Source organism: Apis cerana, linkage group LG9 (genome assembly GCF_029169275.1).
Source record: "Apis cerana isolate GH-2021 linkage group LG9, AcerK_1.0, whole genome shotgun sequence".
Classification (NCBI taxonomy): domain Eukaryota; kingdom Metazoa; phylum Arthropoda; class Insecta; order Hymenoptera; family Apidae; genus Apis; species Apis cerana.
In genome coordinates this window covers 6,690,338-6,713,133 of record NC_083860.1, presented here as the reverse complement: position 1 = coordinate 6,713,133, position 22,796 = coordinate 6,690,338, and the positions used below count along the sequence as shown (strand labels likewise).

Genomic DNA, 22,796 nt, shown 5'->3' with positions numbered 1-22,796 from the left:
ATAATTGTATTATATTTTACAAAATTATCAATTATAAATTGAATATTTAAACTTCAATTATAGTAGATATATTTTTTGACGAATTAAAATTTCGACGAATATATTAAATCTATCAAACAAATGGATATTATTGAAAATGATTACATTATTTGCGTTTCATTCTTCAGATATTTTATGAATTTATTCCAACACCTTGAACTTATTCGTCAAAATACCAGATTATTAAAAAATATCTATATCATCTATAACCTTAGATTGTAAAACAAAGCAAAATTTGCAAATTGAATAATATGATCAAATCATAAATATTTCCACGATATGTAAATAACGTATTCATTTACATAAGAACACAACAAATTTTATGTTATATAAGACGTATTATTGTTGAAATATTCATATAGGAAAAGAGAAAAAAGAGAGAGATCAAGTGCAATATATTGCATATTCACTCAAATCAATAATCATTCTATGTCAAAACTAATATTTAATATTAAGTTTGCTATGTTTTTCTTGTATTTACATAGGATCAGCAGTCGATAATAATTCATATATATATATACAAATCGACAAGAGTCATATATAGTTAAATGCGTATACAAACATATCATCTAGTCTACAAACATCAGGTTAGTCAGTCAGTGGCAAGAAAAAATGGCGGATGTCGAGTTGAACGTCGACAACCTGATACAAAGATTGTTGGAAGGTACGTGATAAAAAAAAGAGGCCTCTGTGAAAAGAAAGTGTGAAGTTGTTCTTGGTAATATAGTCTTCAGTTTAGTGTACAGTTAATCGAAAGTTTTTTCCGTAATACCCAGTGAAAATTGCTCGATATGAAGTCGCGCCGCGTACATCGAGTATATATACATTTCTTTCCAGCCAGAGGAAGATTAAATCGTGCGCGATCTACTTTGTCATCCGATATCTGTGTATCACGAGTCTACAAATGGTTTTCCTCGAGTTTCCTCGTTTGTCGAAAGTTCGTTTAATTCGTGATCCGTAGATATTAAATAGAGAGAAAAGATAAAAAAAGAAAAAATATCGATCTTCCAGTGTTGCAGTTGTCGTAATTCTTTAAACATGCCAGACGTCTTTGGATTTATTCCGTATTTTTATTTATTTTCCCAGAAGGCAAAACTATTTTCTTTTGTTTGTTCTCTTTTCTCATGCTACATGTCGGAACTCTTTGCGGTAAAGTATACCACACGCAGAAAGACCAGGTTCAGAAGAAAGCCAAGCTAAAAGATATTTTCTCGTCGGATTTTGTCGGTACGCAATAAGGAAACCACCCCATGTAGTTTTTTCCGTTCTTTAGTTGCGTCTTTACCTGCCTCAACATCGTGCGTGAACGCTCGCCATCGTTTGTTTATGATTTATAATGTAAAATGAAGTAGAAGCTAGATATAGCATTGTGGCACCTGCAATATTGAAGTTCTCCCAAGATATCATCTTCATTCTCAATCAATTTTATCATCATATTGATGATGTCCCATTAGCTTTTAAGGTATTATTAATTATATGTGAATTTTTTTTTATTGTGTATTTAAATTAAAACTGTATATAAAACATATATATAGAATAATATATTTAAGATAAAATTTTTGTTAGTTAGGATAAAGCTTTTGGGACTATCCATATAATAAGAACATTGAATTCAAATCACTTTTTGTGAATAATAAACCATATAAAAAATATAATTTGTAACAATCCAATTTGCACGTAAAATATTGCTTGAATGCAGATTAGTTTATTTGCATGCTTGATATGATACTTGTCAGTGTTGATTTAAGCTTCTATAACAATAGTATATGTACAATTATTATTCTTTTTTTCTTATCAAATTAGCTATTTTTTTTGGAAAATAATATCACATTCTTTTTCAAGAACTTATGGCACAATTTGATGTATTATCACAAATGTTTAGTATCAATATATTGATGTTATTTATACATATAATCTTGACATATGTTTCTATTAATGTGTTCAGTTAATATATATTGCAACACTGACTTTATTTATTAAATATATTTATTATAAGATTCTTATTTAATAAATATATTTAATAAATAAATATAAATAATTTTAAATTCTTTTTTATTTGTCATTTTTTATCAAAAAAATTAACAAATATTGTGATATACAAATATACATTATGTATAATAAATTATTTGTTGTATATGTATATAAATTTTTAATAATTGTTTAATGATAATAAATTTTATTTTTTTTAGAATTGCAAAAAATCTTATTTAATTAGAATGAAGATGTTAATGCTTGGCGAAGAATAATAATTTTTTTGAATATCTATGATATTATTTTTTGTTTTATCTATAACTAAATTTTTTACCAAATATCTACTCTAATATACGATTGATAATGCTATTAACATAAATTGCAATACGCGACTAAAGAGCAATTCAAACTACTGCGTGTGAATAAATATAACGATGACGATAGCTACAATTTTTTCATCGTATGTTCTGTTTCCGTAAATAACTGTATTATTAATAGATATCATTTCCGACATTTTGTCATTTTCGAATTTTTTATCATTCTTTCGCAACAGAAATTCCAAATTCTTTTTTGTTTCTCTCTCTCTATCTCTCTTTCTCTCTCTCATCATTAATTATAATGCTTAGATACTCGTTGATGTGACCTTGCTGATATGCAGTTTTCCAATAATCACCATCGGCCCAGTTTAACCGCACCGTGAATTCCTTTATAACTATAAATAATCCAATGACACTGATACAAGGTTCTAAAGAATAATCTACAAATGAAATTTTACATTTCTTTGCTCATAATCATTTGTTCATGATCATTCCATATATTCGTCTACATTTTCGTAATCTATATTCATATATCACGATCAATGGTACTTACGCGTGACCACCAACCGATTTCAAGCTTTTGTTTTCGACTATTCCACAAGTTTATGCTTATACGGCGTATTATTCGAACTCATACAGCCGCTTAATCCCTTCGAAGCATTATAACTACAGCATACGACAACCTTTTGTGTCCCCGATTATTGCATCAGAAGAAAATATATATCGTATCGCTTGATGTTTTCATGATTGAACCTCCTGCGTTTAATTCTTTCATCTTTCAGAATAAATCATTAATATTGTTATTTATACAAATATATGACTAAATCTTTTTATAACATCAATAATTTTTTACTGATTCTTATATTTTTTAATATTTGACAATATAAATTAAATATATTCTTTGAATTTAAGAAAGTTTCAGTTTTAAAGCAACTTTAAAAATTTCATTTACAAAATATATCAAATCACAAATAAATCACAATATAAAATTTATATAATATATGCATAATATATGCAAATAAGTAAAATTGAATTAGAATTTTTAATTAGATAAAGTTATGTTAGATTTATTAAATTTTGAAACTTTCTTAAATTCAAAACTAATATTTGGTTATTCATAAAATATTATAAAATAAAAGGATCAGTAAAAAATGTTTAATATTTTAAAATAAAAGAAAATATATATAACATCCAAATATTGTTTCGAAGAGTTAAGCATAAAATGTGATATATGAATAACGAACTTTGTCACTCGAGTCGATCGAAAATTAACTCAACAATCCCGAACATATCAGACCGTATTTATATAAGCAACAATAGAAAACCCGAACAATAGGACGGTCCGTGGAATCCGTGTAATCGTATTACCCTTGTTCCCCCTTTGAAAATCGGTTCTCGGCAATCAGATACCTTCATGCTCCAGCGTAGAATTATGCTCGATGTACCTGTGACAAAACGACTCACCGATGCCTCGCGATGCGTCGCCGACATTCCGGGAACGGGCAGGAAATGCATTTAAACGTGGAAATTTTTGGGCGCAGTCCGAGGATGCCGACCAGGAAAGACCGTCTTAATGTCAGAGGGAGAGGTGCGTGGCCTTTGTCTCAAGTCACGGGAAATTTTCCTGCAACAACCGATCCTGCTTGAATTGGAGGCGCCACTTAAGATCTGCGGTGATATTCACGGCCAATACACTGACTTGTTACGGCTATTTGAATATGGCGGTTTCCCGCCAGAGGCGAACTACTTATTTCTTGGTGATTACGTAGACAGGGGCAAACAATCGTTAGAGACGATATGCTTGTTGCTTGCCTACAAAATCAAATACCCGGAGAATTTCTTCCTATTGCGAGGTAATCACGAATGCGCAAGCATAAACAGGATATACGGGTTCTACGACGAGTGCAAGAGGCGGTACAACATTAAACTATGGAAAACGTTCACCGATTGCTTCAATTGTCTTCCAATCGCCGCGATTATCGACGAGAAGATATTTTGCTGTCATGGAGGTCTCAGTCCAGATCTTCAGGTGATTTTAATATTGATTTTTCGAGAGAATTGTTTTCAAAATTTGTTATATTAAATATGTAGAAATGATAAATAATTTAAATTAATTTGTGTCAAATATTTTTATATAGCTATTATTTATAAAATTTTATTTTATAAATTAACAATCATAATTATTAACAATCATAAAAAATCATTTAGAAGATAAAAGATCATATTTATTTAAGGAATTTTTTAAATATTGATCAAGAGGTTTTTTTTAAACAGGAAGTTTGTAATATTGCGTGCGGAAATATTATGTTAAAGATCGATGTAGTCTTAAAGAGCATTTTGTAACAACTTAGAACTATTTTATGAAATATGAATATCAGTTTATTAAACATTTGTATAAATAATTTGCAAAATTTTAAATAATTTTCGAATATTTATATTTATTAAAAAATAAAAAATATTAAAATGATATACATAAAATATGTTAGAATTTGAAATATATCATGAAGTAAACTAAAAAAAATTATAATATTAATAGATTTTCTTTCCAAATAAAATTTTAAAAATTATTTTTTCGTACATTAAATTAAAAATATATTTATAAAATTTTTATAATATTTATAGTACAATCATAAACAAATATATCATGTGAAATTTATATTTATGAAAGAAATTTAATATTCAATTTTTATTTAAAAAGTGAAAATTAAATTGATAGATGGGTTTTAATACTTCTAAATTTTAATAATATAATTTTTAATTTTATGAGATTTGATCAACTATCAATAATAAAAATCTGTAAAAATAATAATATCTTTAAATGTTTTGTTTTTAGAAGTATTCGGTAACATATTAATTTATGAAAGAAAATTTAAAAAAGAACTTGTCGGTTGGAATATTGATTTTCTATTTATAAACCTAAGAAAAAAAATATTAAACGTTTGATCCTGGTTAGAATGTCAAAAGATTATTATTTTTATATAATAAATTATTGATTTTTACTATTCATAAAAAAATCATCGTTTAAAAAAAATTCTTAACACTATTTTGCTTTTATTATTTCTTTAATTATTTTTATACTAATTTTTCTACTAAAAATTATCGAATAATTATTGCAATCAAATTTTATCATAAATAATATTCACTTTATAAAATTATTAATTAAAAAAAATTGCAGTAAAAATATTTATTATTCTTTATTCAACAGAATATGGAACAAATCAAAAGAATTATGCGTCCGACAGATGTACCTGATACTGGCCTTCTCTGTGATTTGTTATGGTCAGATCCAGATAAAGAAGTCCAGGTATAATGTTTTTTCATTATATATTTGATTATATATTTTGAATACTTCATATAATTTTAATCTAATATATTTGTTTTTTACGTTCTAGGGATGGGGTGAAAATGATAGAGGTGTATCTTTCACATTTGGTCCAGATGTAGTATCGAAGTTTTTAAATCGTCATGATATGGACTTAATATGTAGAGCACATCAAGTAGTCGAAGATGGCTATGAATTTTTTGCAAAAAGACAGTTAGTTACCTTGTTTTCTGCGCCAAATTATTGCGGAGAATTCGACAATGCCGGAGGAATGATGAGCGTCGACGAAACTCTAATGTGCAGTTTTCAGGTAGGATTCATCGATATTTAATATACTCATCATTCATTTTTGCATGCTGCATTTTTGTTTAATTTTTATTTATTAATCGTATACGTGCAGATTTTGAAACCATCAGAGAAGAAAGCTAAATACCAGTACTTAAGTTTGAACACGGGTCAAGCTACCAGACCATCTACACCACAAAGGAATCCAGCCAAAAAGAAATGACAGCCTTGTACTCGGTTTTTCCTTCAGTTAAGGAAGCTCGTCGATAAGGCGACCAAATTTTTGTTAAGGCGCGAACATTAAGAGCATAACATTGTATGATATGTTCTATCACTAACTAGCGGTTATGCCAAACAGATGCATAGCAAAGAAAAAAAACAAAAAAACAAAAAAAAAAACAAAAAAATAAAAAAACAAAAGGAATGAATGAGACACGTAGTGATATTTGATCGTCGAGAATTTTTTGTGATCGTTAAAGACTTTAAAAAAGGCAGGTTTAATTTTTTCCTTCGAGTATAATTTCAATCTAGCATTTTAAGTAATTATTATGTTGACTGATTAGTAACTAAAAATAATTGATAGAATGGCTCCCGAGTGCTTGTTATGAAAAGTTTAAAAACAAACAAAAACAAAAAAAAAGTAATTTTTTGTTAATGCTTTTCCATGAGTATTACTTTCATGTTTTAGAATAAAGTATCAAGAGGAATTATCTTTTCCTTGACTTATATCTTAATATGATAATTAATATAGTTATTAAAAAAAACTTTTTTTTCACATACATTTAATTTGAATCAAGGATCACTTCCGTGTTCTCAAAATTATTTATATATATCTTCTAAATATGGGTGGTCCTTTAATTGCCATTAGTGTTTGAAAGAAATTCAAATTCTCATTCTCATTTTAACTATTTATTGCTTCCATGTTGAATGTTCAGTGTAATTATTAGATACATTGCTGATTATTCTTAATATTTCTCTTAATAATATCATTGCCATTGCTTTATAACTGATTTAATTATTATTGTTTAATGAAATGCGCTATATCATGTATATAGATATTCTTTCATTTCATTTCATATTTTTTTCTATTTTATTTTTTTCTTTAATCATTAATCATATCTCTAAGCACGTTTGAATACTTTAGTTTCTAGTATTCGCACGTTTAAGATATGTTGTAGGAATATTAGATTGTTAATTCTCTAAAAACGAAAAATAAGAGAAAAAATAGAGAATCAGTATTTTTAAGATGATGATTCTATGCAGATTATTATTACTGCATTTATTTGAAGGACATATACTCGAAAGAAATAAATGGGTATTAAACATTATTTCAGATGCAAAATATACTTATAAAGTTGTATTTAAGAAAAAGAATCTCAATTATTGAGAGATTTTAATCTTGCGATAAAATAGGTATATAAAAATATATGTATTAAATCGATCTACGAAGTACCAAATTATTAAAATGTAAATCATATTTGTTAACGGATAAAAAAGAAAGTCCTCGGATTTGTCATTTCTAGGAACATTTCTATTTCACTTTCAGATGTTTTGAATTTTATTTCTTTAAATATAACTCGATTTTTAGATATATAATTAACTGATATAAATATACTATACATTTAATTCTACTTATTAAGTATTTAAATAACATAACAATTATATGATATTTCATTTTTATTCGTACTTTATGAAATATTAACTTTTTTTTTAATTGTTTTAAGAAAAACTTTTTTTGTATTAATTACTTAATAATATAATTGTCTGTTAAGTTGTGCAATATAAAAAATAGTTTTTACATAAATGAAAATCTAGAAAAAGTATCAGAAACGATTTGAATATCGACGTATATAAGAGATAAGTAAGAATATTTACCAAAAATATATGAAAATTAAAAGAATAAATTATTTGAAAAAAGCGAAAAAAAAAAAAATAAAAAAAAAGAAAACAAAAAATATATTAGATTACATCGTATCATCAGATTAACTTATACAATTCCAGAAGTGAATGATGAAATGATCAAACTTATTATCTGAAAGTGAAATAAATTAATTTTAATGCATTGTTAGACGATTAAAAACGATTATTAAGTTCGTTTATATAAATATTTATAATTTATATTAAAATTATTATTTAAGGAATGAGGATGAATCATAGTGAATTTTTTTATATATTCAGAGATTTTTAATCAATTTATTATAAATGAATTAATTATTATAAATTGTTAAATAGAGAAAAAATATGAATTACGGGCATATTTGATGAAGTTGTGACAATTAAATTTTCTTTTTTTAGCATTTAGGTAAGTTCTATACTGATTACGTGATTTAAACAAGGCGACTTAACTATGGCCATTTTTCTTCCCTGACATTCGCCATTGACTTTCCCTATTTCTCTCTCCCGTTCCCAAGTATATAAGTTTAATTGTAAAAGAAGCGGTTGTGATCCCTCGATAATATGCGTTTTGTCTGAGACTCGTAAATTATACACATAGATATTATATTTGTAAATGGCTGATCGGTCGGGATTCGACGATGTTCTATCAAATACAAGATAATACTAGTTATGTGCACATAATCAGCTATTGTTACATTAATCGAATCTCGACAGAATAAGCTAATTCAAATAACATCCTAAAGATGTAAAACTTTCAGATAATAAATATGCATATTGTTGTACAAACCTGTTTCCGTGAGCTTAACATTTGGCTCTAGATTAAATATGTTTAAATGCGAATAATAAGAAAGAGGAAGCGATAAGATCGCGTGTATATGATCATATTGTTTTTGTAAAAAAAGAAGATTTGTAGTAAAATTTGGGCAGTGTTTATTTTATTCGTAGACAGCACGAACGAATAGTACAATAAACCATGGTGATGAGAAACGTTAATAAATAGAACTCCGTGAACGATGATACGTATTGTGAGAAAAAAAATAATCAGGCAATAGGTATCGAATAGTTGTTTAGGATACGATGTAAATACTTTTTCACATCTTTTTTTTGTTATCTTTTTTCGTAATTTTATTTGATTTTTTTCATCGCTTATTTTCGTATCACGCGTTCCATTCGGGGCGACGATCAGTCATCAATAGGCATGAGCTGCAAAAAATCAATTAATCGATCAGGTATAAATATTAATCGAAAAATATAACAAAATGAATATTGCTTCGAGAGTTCTAAGTAATTCTAATCTTTAGAATGTAATTGTTCAAATAATTTTACAATTTTTAATAATGAATGAATTTTTATCATGTTTTAAAATACAAAAATACAATAGAATATTCTATAGAACTCTCAAAACATAAAATAAGGATATAGTAGATATACACATAGTAAGAATTAGAATATCTTTAAACAAAGGAGAGAAAGGAAATATATCTTTACACGGTAAGAAGAATATTTTCGACACGGATTGTGTTTCCGGCGTCTGTCGATATCTCGTGAGACATCTGAAGCTGCTGTGTTAAATTCGAATATCGTCTGCAAACACAAACTACGGATTTATAAAAACAATAATTGTAAAATAAACAATAAGTATTCTTTATATGAATAATTTATTCCAAAAGTTTCTGTTTGCAGAGCATGCCTCAATCTTCAGTCGATATATACACAATTGTATATTGCATATTAGTTGAGTGAAATGTACATAGAGGAGCAAATTTCAAATAAAAAAATCCTATTAGAGGGCGTTGTAAATCCAGGCACGTAAGTCACGTACAAAATACAGACAAGATGTGTGGTGTTTTTTTTTATGACAATTCTTCGTCTTTTTTTGTTTTTAATTGGATCATTTTGGATTATAAAAAGGTAAGTAATTTATAATTTTATGATGACATAGTTAGAATCAGATATTTCAGTTTGTTTACTCGAAAAATCCAAATGGCACGAAATAATAATGATTTTAAATTTGAAACTAATTTCATTTTTGTCCTGTTATGTTTGTTACGTTTAGCTGCATGTTAATTGATAAATAAATTTCATCGTAGCCAGAAATATATACAGCAATATGACGTGATCGTTCTTCCTGATTGTTTATTGGTAGAATTAACATGTAAGGATAACATGTAAGGTAAGTAAAATACTTGGCCACATTTTAATCTTATCGCTCACTTTGTTTCTTAATATGTGGTACGTTTATTGTACCATGGGCGGGTAAAGTGAAATCGTGGAACTGGCTGCGAATAATAGTAGTATAACGCTCCTGAAATATAACAGATATATTCGAATTGCATATCACTTCTGTTCATTCTTAGAATATTTTTTTTCTTTTTTTTTTCTTTTATTATTGAATTATATGCAGTATTTTAAAATTTTATTTATTTTATGAGAATCAGAATAAAATCTCTTTAATGATTTTTTTATAAAAACATTTTTATCAATTTTTGAATTAATTAATTTGAATCGTTTGTATAGAAACTTCGAATATATATATATTTCTCACACGAATATCGATCGATCGAAATGCACATATTGAAAAGATAAATATCGATTCAAAATATTGATATAAAATTTTTTCGAGATAAACAATATTGCAAAGTCAACAACACTATTATCGGAATTAATAACCAGATTAAAAATTGCAATATCATTTTTGATCAATCAAGTATTTTATTATCAAGTATTTGTGTAAGTATATTTTAAAATTTTTAAATTATAATTATAAATTATAAATATATATTATTTCTAAATTCAATCAATTATCAATTTTTGACTCATAAATATCTATAAATAATTTTTTTTAGAAAAATTTTTTTTCAATAGTATTGAATTATTATTGAATAAAAAAAGATATTGAATCTTAAAAGGTAATACAATAATGATATTTGAATACCGATTATCCAAGAAAGTGTTACTTTTATCATAATGCCATTATTATTAAAAAATAGATTATTGATTTGAATTTTTTATAAAATAACAATATATAATCTACTTTTTTAAAAATAAGACTTATATTCTGATAAACTTCATATTTTTATTTTTTATTAAAAATTCGTAAAATTTAAATAAAAAAAAATTCAATTTAATTTTTAATTCATAATGTTTTGTCAATATTTAATTGTCTTAAGTAAAATTTGTATGAAATAGCCATTATTTTTATATAGTTTCTCAGATTTTAACGAGTTTCTAATAATAAATCTTTTATGCAATATTGATTGTTCGATTCACATAGTTACAGAGTTGAATAATAGGATTTTAATAGAGTGCGATGCCAACACGTGAATTAATCGACCAAGAGGAAGAAGTATATTTGGCTCGAAGCCGGAAGTTCGCGTTTGGCACGGATTACCATGAATTTCGCGAATAATTCGTAGAAGCAACAATACATACATTTGAGCCAAACAGTAAACAATTGGTCAAATAATGCCAAGCATAATTTTATTTCATAATATTATGTAATTGAACGCTCGATCGAACATTCGTGAAAAGAAATTTGCTTGAAATAATTGTAAAATTTTATAAATAATTAAATGCTGGCATATCGATATTATAAATAGTCGATAATAATATTACGTATTCTTTTATCGTGAAAAAGTATAATAATGTCAAAAATTTTTTAAACAGTTGTTTTATGCATTATTTTGTTGATTTGTATCATGTTCTAGTTTCGAGATGAATTTAAAGCGAATTTATGAATGTGAAAAACGAGATGGTAACTGTCCAGAAATTTTTGAACAGTCTTATGTATTTAGATATTTGTATTTTCGTTGATATTTTGCAATAGAAGTTTGCAAAATTTTTGAATTTATATTACGTGTAAGTTTTGCTCTGCAATTTATTAAATCATGCTGATTGCAATGTTTTTAGACGAATTATATGATGGTATGTAATTTATTAAATTCTAGAGAAATCAATGATTTAATTTTTGATTTTTTTTTAAACAAAAAAAATTGATTTTTAACAATTAAAAATAATAAAAAAATAAAATAAAGATAAAAATTATAATTTATTTCAAATTTGTCTTTAATCTTTTCTCATTCTTTATCTGAGAAAATTGACTTATTTGAAGAAATAAATGTTTTTATGAAACTATTATTTATTTCATTTTAAAAAAATGAAGTAGATTACAAATCAATTAATTTATCTTGTATATTATTTCCATTTATATTTTCTCTAAATATATAAACATCTGTAATTTATTGTAGATTATCACTAATAGTATACTTTAAAAGAAAATAGATACTTCAAAAGAACAATAACACTCTAACTGTACTTTTAACCGTACTTTATTAAACGAAGATTAATCTAAGATTATTTTCTCAGACAAAGAATTATTTTTTGTTCACTAAAGTATCTCTAATAACAAAATAAAGTGGATACGTACCGAAAGGCCTGATGGGATGTCGACTCCATAGGTAGCTACGTTTAACAGGACTTAGGTAACTATCTCTCAGATAAAACGGAGTGGATTTCGCAGCATAACTTGGAATATAAGGAGCATAACTAGGATACCACCATGGGTCTCTAGTGAAAGCGCTGATCGGTGCCATTACTGATGGCTCAAGGAGGTCGAATAATGGTTTCTTGCGTAACAACGAAGGGAACGATGGTAAATAATCGTAATCGGTTACCAAGTTACCTGAAATTAAAAATAATTTTCGTTTACAGGTTTTTATTCATCTTTTTAATATTGGACAATACGATAATTATAACATTTTGTTATAGATTTTGAGATTTTGAGATTTTAATGGATCTTACTAAAAAATACAAGATAAATAATTTAAGATTTTTTAATAGGAATATCTAATGGAATATTATTATAAACTTCATAATTATATTTCCAATTTTGAGATGTGAATAAAAGATATTATAATTATATTTAAATAATAGATTAATATTTATATTTAAAAATGGTGTTCGATTTGTTTAAAAAGAAAAAGATTTATGAAATATAAAGTAAAATAATGAATAAACAAATTCTAATAATAAATCAGAAAAAGAAATTATTTAAATGACTGAAAATATTTTATCAGCATTAAATTTCATCAGCAAATGAAATAATATAAAAAAATATTTCTATTTATATAAAGAACAAATAATTTTTTCAAATCAATTCAAGTGTATAGAAATATTTCATTACATCAGTATAATAACTTCTTTGAATATTATGATTCCACTAAAATCCAAATCATCTATAAGTTTTTATGTTCACATTAACAATCTTCACACAAGTATTTAACAATTTGTCACGAAAAGATAGCATAGCATACAACAGAAGTTGAATTGAATTTTCTTCTTTATTCTTCTTTTTTCACTATTCACACTTGTTATTAAATTTATTTCACTGATATTTTTAGTAAATTATGTGTGAAGATCCAATGTTTATGATGAAAACTTTTATATCAAATCAAACATCGGAAAGGAAGTTAAAGCAACGTGAGTGGTACTCACCGTGGATATCGAACAATCGTTTCGTACTGAGAGGAGGGCTAATATGCCGAGCCAGCAAAGGCGATTTGCTTGGATACAGCTTGTCAATGTCTGCCAAGCGATTCAGATGATCAGCCCAAGCTTGCTCAGGGTCGAATGGTTTCGCTGTATTGTGATATTCATGGCAATGAAACAAAAATTCGCTCGTGGCAATCATGCATCCCTGTCTATCTCACCCTTCTGAACTTTTTGATGTTGGCTCGAAATAATTGGATATTCATCGCAATAATAGTAAGTTCATTTGTCAGCAACATTTTAAATATATATGTTATTTATTATTAGATTTAGAAAATTATTTATATTTCTAGACATAATAGAATACAAATCTTAATGAAAATGGAACAATTTTAAAATCTATTTTAGAATTCTCGTATCTGAATATATTTATATTAAATTTTTTATATTTTGTAAATTTTTTTTCTTAATTTGAGCATTTTCTAATAAGTTCAATAGGGTTTGACCTATACAGGAACGCAATCGACAAACTTATGCAACATCGAGAATTCAACAGTTCATCAAGCATTATGTGACTTTTAACATTTAATGCGCGTTGTTATATGAAATATTGATTTGTAATTGAAGACAAGGCGAATTTCTCGACGTTACGTGCTTAAACAAATGAAGGTAAGAAGAGAAGACAAGAGAATTTTATCTCATAAAAAAATTCTTTGATAAATCATGATTAATAAATAATTATTTATATCTTATATGTAATGTTACTATAGATGCTTAAAAAATTTTATTTCAATTTGATTTATCAATGAATTGTTGAAAATACTCTTATGATCTCAGTATATAAAATATAAATAAAAAATCGAATCAAATTTATTATAAATCCGATTCAATTTTTTATGTAGACTTGTTTTCGAGTAAAAAAAGAAATACAATTTTTAAAATACTTTAAGTAATTATAATATTTTTTAATAATATTTTTTTTATATAATAGAATGACTTGAAATCTTGGAACAAGAGAAAACAAGATGATCATTTGTTTACTCGAAGAAGAACTTATATTCCATCGAGAAGGACTAATGATATTTTATATTTTATATTTTATAGAAAAAAAATAACAAGTTTACATAAAAAAAACATGTTATGAAACTGTAAAAAGACTTGAGATTCATCTTTTTCAATTGTCTTTCTTCGATGAATCGTTCTATATGAATTATCATGTCTATCACTACAATCTACATGTGATCATAACACCTAATATGAAAACCGTGCGTATCATCGGTTTATTTTTCGCGAATTTGGCCGAAATATATCGAATTATTATTATTCATTTGCGCTTCATTTTCTCTGTTTTAGTATTTTAGCTTGAAGCATTTATATAACGTAAAAAAAGATGTTTTTATCATTAGTAGCAGTATTGATATTATTAAGCTATCATGCAATATGAGTCATTTTAATAAAAAAAATATAGAGTGTTTTAGAGAGAGTATAATAAAATTTGATAAAATTTTATTACAATTAAAAAATAGTAAAAAAATAAAAGATAATCATATAACATTTTTTATCTATACAATTTATTTTAAAGTATTTTGCTTTTTAAAATATTTCATTCAATTAAAAAAATAGTAAGTTGTTAATAAGTTTTGTTAAATCGTGTCCCGTTCAATTGTAATCTGATAGAAACCAGTTAAATAAGTACAAACTGCGAATTACAGGGATTTATCTCCGTTTATAAGTATTTCATTCTTTCAAGCCGTGCATGTTTCTACCTCTATCTGCAAGCTACAGATATACATATGTATAATAAAGCTCATCGAAGCTCACGATTCTTTCCTTCTAAAAGAGAAAAACGAAACATTCGAGACGCTCTCACAAAAATGAAATATAACACGACGCCACGTAACGTATAAAAAAGTATACTAACCTGTGAGGTTGAAAAATACCGCCTCAAAAAATCACATCATCCTCTCCGTTAATAAAAGTAGAGAGATAAAAAGTGTGATATTTTCCAAAAATGTTTTTCTTTTTTTCTTTTTTCTACACTGCTTGTAGATCGTTTAATGATTTTCAATATTTAGAAACTCGCCCCAAAACATTATTTCTGTTATTAGGAAGTCGTGGCGATCATCGAGATTGAACGAAATACAGATCAATTTTTTTTACAATCTATCACCAATTCATCTTAATAACTTTATTAATTACTTTAATTTGATTAATTTATGAGACACTATTGAAGGAAAGAATTATAATTATATTATGTAATTTTGTGGATATTTGCATAAAAAATTTTAATATATAAAGTGTATTAAATAGAAAATTTTTATTTAAAATAAAATAAATGCACACAATATAAGTTTGCACAATATCCACAATTTAATTATTGTACATAAGCTGATACAACGGAAAGGCTAAAGGGATTGGAATAAGAGAAAAAAAAGACATGCCATTTCCTGAAAAAGATAGAAATTTTTGGATCTAGCTAATTATCACTTGTTAGTCGGAGAAACAGAATATTTTACGCGTGCGTAATAAAGCGTGTATTAATTGGAGTTTGTGTCAATTGTTCCTCATCGTTTTTCATCTCCTATGTTTTTCTTTTGTATTTTATTTCTATTTATATTAAATTATATAGAAAGATAAAAATTGAATAATTGAATAATAAGTGGAGATAAGTGACGATGTTGAATTCAATAAATCAGTAATCAAAAACGCGAAAGCGTCGAGAGAAAATTTCCAGCTTTTTCAAGTTTGGCGGCCATATTGAATTTTTTTTATTCATTCTCTTTGTTTTCTTTTCTTTTCTCTTCTGTTCTAAATCTCATGACTATCTTCTTTTTATTAAATATAAATTCAATCCTTTGCTATAATTATATTCGAATTACTGCTGTATTCTTTTTTTATTTTCTTTTGCGATTTTTTATATCAAATCAATTTATTATTATTATTATTATTATTATTTATATATATCTCGTTCTTTTCCAGATTATTGAGAACGTTTGTTACGTGTAATCAAACTGCGACCTCCACCTCAGCTGCAATAATTAATGTCTCCTAAATATTATTTATCATCATGGACAAAAAAGCAAAAAAATGAAAAGTCCTTCAATTTTGCACCAAAAAATGAAAAATCAAAAATGATTTGAAGCGCAAGCGAAACGCAACGAAAAATATTGTTGCATTCCAATATAAATTCGTCCGTGAATGATTTGGATAATCATCTTAAAAAAATACCATCAAAAATGGTAAGAAAAATAAATTTTTTCAAGAAATTTTGTTGAAAAAGGAAAAAATATCTATTCAAAATAAAAAAAATATAATTTCTTTATTAATTTAGCAAAATTATAGTATTCAAAATAGAAAAATTATTTTCAATCAATATCTTCCTTAAGTCATTTCATTTTATTAAAAATTTCATATATATATATATATATGTACAGTGTACAGCAGCTTTCTCGTGCTTATTACAAGCAATTCATAAGTAGTATTGGCCACTGTTTCGAGATGGCTTTGATCGTATTTCCTTTTCTCAAGCTTCTGTTATGAACTGTGGAAAGTTGTGATATTCTCTCGACGATCGTCTGCCTATATCGATGAAGAGAAATTCAAGCACTATATAAGCACTAGATGCACGTGAAATCATTGCTTTCGTTGGTGATGAGGGAAATGGATTAATACCGTGGCACAGATAAGTGCACTGAATATGATTTAAACCATTATATACTTAGGTTTGATTTTTATGTATCTTTTACATGTATTGTACAATATAAACCAAAAGATATGAAATTAACTTAAGCAGTTTATAGTCTAGATAAGTATATATTATATATATATATATATATATATATATATATTATATTCTTAATTAAATGATGAGTGAAAAATCATTTTATAATAGAATTCTTTATGAAAAAATTTACGAAATTTGAATTGAAAAAATTAGTATGATTTTATACTTTTTGGTTGATAATGTACCACTCAAAATGAATAATTAGTCAATCATTTGAAGACACTAATCTAAATTTTAAAATAGAGATATGACTTTATGCAATGTTAAGAAAATATTAAGAATTAGAATGGGTTAAAAGATGGGTAAATTAGCATCGCGTAAAATGTCAGTATCCTTCCTTCGTATGCAATGACGAAGTCGTATTTGGGTAGTAAGCGCGTTTCGCTGTTTAGTTTCTCTAGTCTGCCAGTGTCGTGCAATTTGTTGTCGTCTAAGATCGCTCATATCGACGAGATTATTGAGATAAAGCCACTTGTTGGGTCTAGTGCCTGGAAAGAAATTAGAATCAGAGCTGCATGCGATTCGTTTATATTCCATTAGAGAACAGTAGCTTAGCTGGAGATGTTTTCATTCAACTGGACAACGAAGTGGGAAGACAGAGAACGTGGATGATGATGATGATGATAATAGTGTGATCGATGATCGATGAACGATGATCCACGATGCCTGGCCACATTTCTGTCTGTCTTCTGATCGTAGATTGTCGGCATTTCCATCCATTAATATTTCCATGTTGATAACGTCAACATGAGATACATCCACCGATGTTTAACGTATCATTGTGATTGATCGTATTAATTATATTAATTTAATTATTAATTCACTGTTGAATGTTGCCTCTATAAGGACTTTCAATCACTTAGTACGAGCGTCGGCACTTGTTATGTTTAATTTATTTAAATGTTTTAATTTCATTTAGATTTATGATTTTTAGAAACAGAGATGGGCATTATCTTGAGCAACTATTTACAATTTTTAATTTTTTATTGTTATTGTCATCGAAATTTATATAGATTATTTAGATTAGATTATTTAGATTATATAGATTATTTTGTCTGACAAAAATTAATTAATTAATCAAGGCTATTAGGAATTAAATTCAATTATATTATATTCTATTATTATTATTCTATATATATATAAAATCACATAAATAATTTTTTAAAAATTTGTAATTTATTATTGTTTTAAATTATATTATATTATTAAATTTATATGTTTTATTTTATTTCAGTCATAATGCTATAGATGCATAATATCACATTATGTGAAAGATATGCACGTTAGTATCCAATTATATTATTTGTAATGGAAGAAGCAACCTTGAGCAGTTAATTGATTTTCGACAGACTGTAGCACATCAATTCATCATATCTGCTGCTAAATTATTTTTTATAAATTATGTTACTTTTTAAAATTGCTTATAATTCACGTTATAAGATAACATATGTTGTATTTAGTCTGTATGAAGATCTAACATACGTTATGTTATCGATTTAATAATACAGAAATTATACTAGTATCACAAATGATTATTGATGACATACTATCTATGTTCAAATAATTTTAAATTTCTTTATTATCATGATCAAGTTAATCGTTAATTGATTATTAAAACTATTTCTATTTCATCTTTGATGTATATTAATTTAAACAAAACACTAATGAACATCAGTAGAGCGTTGATCATCAGTGGATGTCAAGTGCTCCATTCTTTTTTTGTTGAATCTTATTTTTCATTTGAAAAAAGGAAAAATAATTATTGTATTATTTCAAAAAGAAAAATAATAATGAATCCAGTTTAACGAATTATATGATCGCGAGGCAGACAAGTTTTGGGGCATATTTTAAATATAATTATATATATTTATACGTATGTATAGATGCATATTTTTATATAGCGATATAAGTATAATAACTTAGATACAAAGTGCACGGAGTAAAATAAATTAGTATTACACATATCATGACATGGTTTCGTGAAGAGGTATTGAGACACAGATTATAGATAAATTATGAATTTGAGATAAATTAAACGATCCAAAAATACGTATATGTCTGAGAGTGCATACGCATTTTACATATCGAATAGGGATGATATATAATATAAAAGTTTTTTCAAGGATAGGGGTAGAACATCCCATATATTTTACATTTTCTATTCTTTTTACTCATTTTCACTTTTTTCCTTTCTTTTTTAGTCACGATTGAGGTGCAGGCAAAGGTGGAGGGTTTTTCTAAGGATACGAGACAGATCCTCCAAGATGGCGTTTTTGGCTTCTGAGAAAGACTTTGGAGGGAAAATTCGCAAATTCTGGAATATTTACACCTCCGACAAAAATGTTTTTATCAATCGTCTTTCTTCTTTTTTATTTATTAATTGTTATTAATTATTTGAACTTTATTCTAAATTATTCATTTGTTCAATAGGTAGAAGCCAAAAGCACCTGGTTACAAATTAATGAGAAGAACTTAAATTATTAACTAAGGAAGAAAACCCCGAGAACGAGCAGTTATATTAATTGGATTCAATGGTACAGCGACGATGATGCTTTCGTTCCACATTCTCATGCGTTTATTTCGTTCATTCTCTTTTCCGTTCTCACTCAGGTCTTTTTTGCTTTCGTTATTTTTTTCTTTTTTTTTTATTTTACTTTTTGTTATATTCTCCTCTCTCTCGTTCGTAGACGTTCGAGATGCGTGTGTAGTACAAGAACATTTTAAGCTTTCCAAACTTTTCGTTTCGTTTCGCGTTTTACTTTTTCGATTCTTTCTCTTTGTTTTTTTTTATAATTTTTATATATAATTTTTTTGTTTTTACGACGTCGTTCACTCTCTTTGGACTTTTGCTCAGAGTTCTTTAGTACGTACCAGGGATGAAGCGTTCTACAGGTTTGTATTGATGCGGGTAGATCTGCCTCGGTGAGTAACCATAGATCTCACGGTGAACAGGCAGGTACCTTGATAGAATAAGAATTCATTTTATTAGAAAAAATATCAGAAAAGTATAATTTATTTAATTGTATCATTGCTCTTGAAATATCAATCGACTTGATACATTTTTAATTTAATTGTAATTATTTTTTTTTACATTTAATTTATTTGTAATTTAATTAGATGATTCTTAAGTATTGATTTTTATATAGTCGCATAAGAAATTTCTAAAATAATCTTACCTGTATCCAGGAACATTGATGCGATCAGCTGCGTGGATGGGATTTTCAAAGATAGATTTTCCAAAAGGCCACGAGGTGGAATGCAGCTCAGGGTAATCTGAGCGGAAAATACTGCGAGGTCTGTGCGTGTGCTCAGGGGCTCTGATATCATCGGTGCCTGTCATTATCAATAATTTTATTATCATGAATTTTTTCAAGGTTATATTCTTAGTTATTTATACATTTAATATTACAATAATTATGAAATATAAAATATAATATAATAATGATAATATGAACATATATCAATAAATCTAAAAGATTTGGAAGCACATGAACATAAATTATAAAAGAAATTGAACAATTTAAAAAGAATTCAAATTAAAAAGAAATGAAATGAAAAAATTTGATTTAAAATTATTTAATCTGTTAACAATTTAATCTGTTAACAAACAATGGATTACCTTTTAAGGCTCGAACATAACTTTGCCAGAATCTGGCTTTCCTTGTGATAGGCTCGTTGCGCCCAATCATGTCGAGATTGCTTCTAAAGCGCGCATCCATTTTACCGCTCTACTGAACTGCTAAACCACTCGTTTGCTAAAAAACAAATTATAAATTATATTATAATAGTTTTTTATAATATTTGTGAATAATTCTATTTCTTTTTTTCTTCTTTTTCAACATATTAAAATATTTTTTCGCCTAATGTACTTATATATTTCATATCAGGAAGATAAATGATTTTGATTTAAATGTAATGTAGGAATTGCTCTTTTTTAGCGTAAATTATTTATATTAATAATAAATATAAATTTTAAAATTATTAAAAAATATTAATCAAAAATGTTAATTATTAAATAAATCTTTTGTTAGTTATATATATATTAAAATTGAATATATATTAAAAATAAATTTAAAATTTTTATATTAGATATTTTGAATAGTATTTAATAAATTCAAATATGATAATGTTTAGGGCTTGTAATACTAGCAGACATTGAATGCGCTAAAAATAAGGAACTTATGGATGATAATTCGTAAAGATGCTTGTTGGCATTCTATCGTTTTCTAAATATATAGTACACACATTTTTCGCAGTCGATTTCTTCATCATCCTTGTTAAACTTGTTGATATCATAATTATGTGTTCTTATAACTACTATTTAAAATTCAGATAAAAATTCCATTTAATATCAAACTATAATCATATACAGACTAACATTATATTGACATTATATTAGATTTTATATTTAATGATTTTGTATTTAAATAACATATATTTTTATATATGTATGTAAAATTATTTATCAAATTTTAATTATTATAACATCAATCAATGTTTATATCTTTTACAATTAAGAAAAATATGTAATATATATGTAAATTTAAATATCAGTAAAATATTTCATTAAATAAAGTGCGGAAGCAATAATTATGCGAAAACTTGATTATTCCGTTTTCGAATAGCGAGCGGTATTACGTGTATTACGATTGGTTGGGGCATTGCTTGGATCAGCCAATCGAAAACTGCGACACAAACAGGAGCATCGCCTTTTCTTTTTGTTGACGCAATGGTGTCGCTAAATTTAGTAACGCGCGTACTTCATACTCGGCCTGGATCATTCGAACGCTTTCGCACGTATTCCTATTTCATTCTCGGCAAGAGCGATCGAAGGTCATCGGAAATAAATTTGGAATACGTGATCTAAATCCTCGTCCATTAATGCTTGTTTCTGGCAACCGAATTAATTTCTTCGTAATTGCATAGTTTGGTTAGTCACTGAACGTATTTCTATATAGTAATTGAATTGATCGTTGAAACTTAATGAGTGTTGATATATTATTCAAGTTACTATTAAAAATTATGATTAAATATTACAAGAAAATAATTACACGTTTGACGGATTTTCAAATTTATAGAAATATTCAAAAAGATAAAAAAATGTATATAATTATATAAAAAAATAAAAATTCTTAAAATATATAATGATTTTATATTTTATATTTAATTATTTTAATTATATTAATATTGTATATTTTATAATATTGAATATTACAAATATTATTAGGAAACAATACTTTATATTCAAATTTTTTTCATAATTTAGAATATTTGGCGCGATTTTTGTTATAGGGTAATTGCTGCCAACATTAAATTTTAGCTCCATATTTAACAAAAAAAATTATTATAAAAAAATCGAAAATTTATTATTTAATTTTTAATAATCAATTGTTTTCTTTTTAATATCGAAAAATAAGAATAATATAATGTATATTAATATTTAATAATAACTTTTTTCCATTTAAAAAATTTGATATATTACTAATATGAATGTTTGTTTTTTAAACATTGGTACACCTGAATTTGAAATAGTTGCTTAAACGTTCGGTTGAAAAAGTGAAGTGCGATTTGTTATAATGTATTAAATTAAATTTTTAATAATTAAGTGAAACAAATTCTTAATAATTAAGTGAAACAAGTGTACAAAATGAATTACATCTATTAAAAGGTTAGTTATTCCTTGATATATTTATAG

At 26.2% G+C, this 22,796-nt stretch overlaps 2 protein-coding genes and 1 long non-coding RNA gene across 7 annotated transcripts in view; 2 read left to right on the top strand and 1 right to left on the bottom strand.

The window, feature by feature from the left end:
- The first annotated feature begins 515 nt into the window (after positions 1-515).
- Positions 516-6,354, top strand: LOC108003338 (serine/threonine-protein phosphatase PP1-beta catalytic subunit). 2 transcript variants are annotated; one of them, XM_017065565.3, is made up of 6 exons: positions 516-703; positions 1,195-1,266; positions 3,869-4,356; positions 5,533-5,631; positions 5,720-5,959; positions 6,050-6,354. In XM_017065565.3, exons 1-6 carry the CDS (start codon positions 652-654, stop codon positions 6,155-6,157), a joined length of 1,059 nt encoding a protein of 352 aa, XP_016921054.1. In that variant the 5' UTR covers positions 516-651; the 3' UTR covers positions 6,158-6,354. The 2 variants fall into 2 exon arrangements, with proteins under 2 accessions (XP_016921054.1, XP_016921136.1); XM_017065647.3 differs by lacking the exon at positions 1,195-1,266.
- Positions 6,355-8,736: 2,382 nt separating this feature from the next.
- Positions 8,737-20,856, bottom strand: LOC108003460 (uncharacterized). 4 transcript variants are annotated; one of them, XM_062079250.1, is made up of 6 exons: positions 20,721-20,856; positions 20,278-20,434; positions 19,973-20,061; positions 13,324-13,467; positions 12,257-12,511; positions 8,737-10,135 (listed from the first exon to the last, which is right to left on the bottom strand). In XM_062079250.1, exons 1-6 carry the CDS (start codon positions 20,818-20,820, stop codon positions 10,053-10,055), a joined length of 828 nt encoding a protein of 275 aa, XP_061935234.1. In that variant the 5' UTR covers positions 20,821-20,856; the 3' UTR covers positions 8,737-10,052. The 4 variants fall into 4 exon arrangements, with proteins under 4 accessions (XP_061935234.1, XP_016921227.1, XP_061935235.1 ...); XM_017065738.3 differs by having other exon boundaries at positions 8,737-9,033; XM_062079251.1 differs by lacking the exon at positions 13,324-13,467.
- The window catches only part of LOC114576831 (uncharacterized), a 187,376-nt gene continuing 185,434 nt past the window's right edge, over positions 20,855-22,796 (top strand). Inside the window, exon 1 of the long non-coding RNA XR_009831118.1 lies at positions 20,855-22,769. This is a non-coding gene — a long non-coding RNA (uncharacterized LOC114576831). The remainder of the gene's footprint in view (positions 22,770-22,796) is intronic.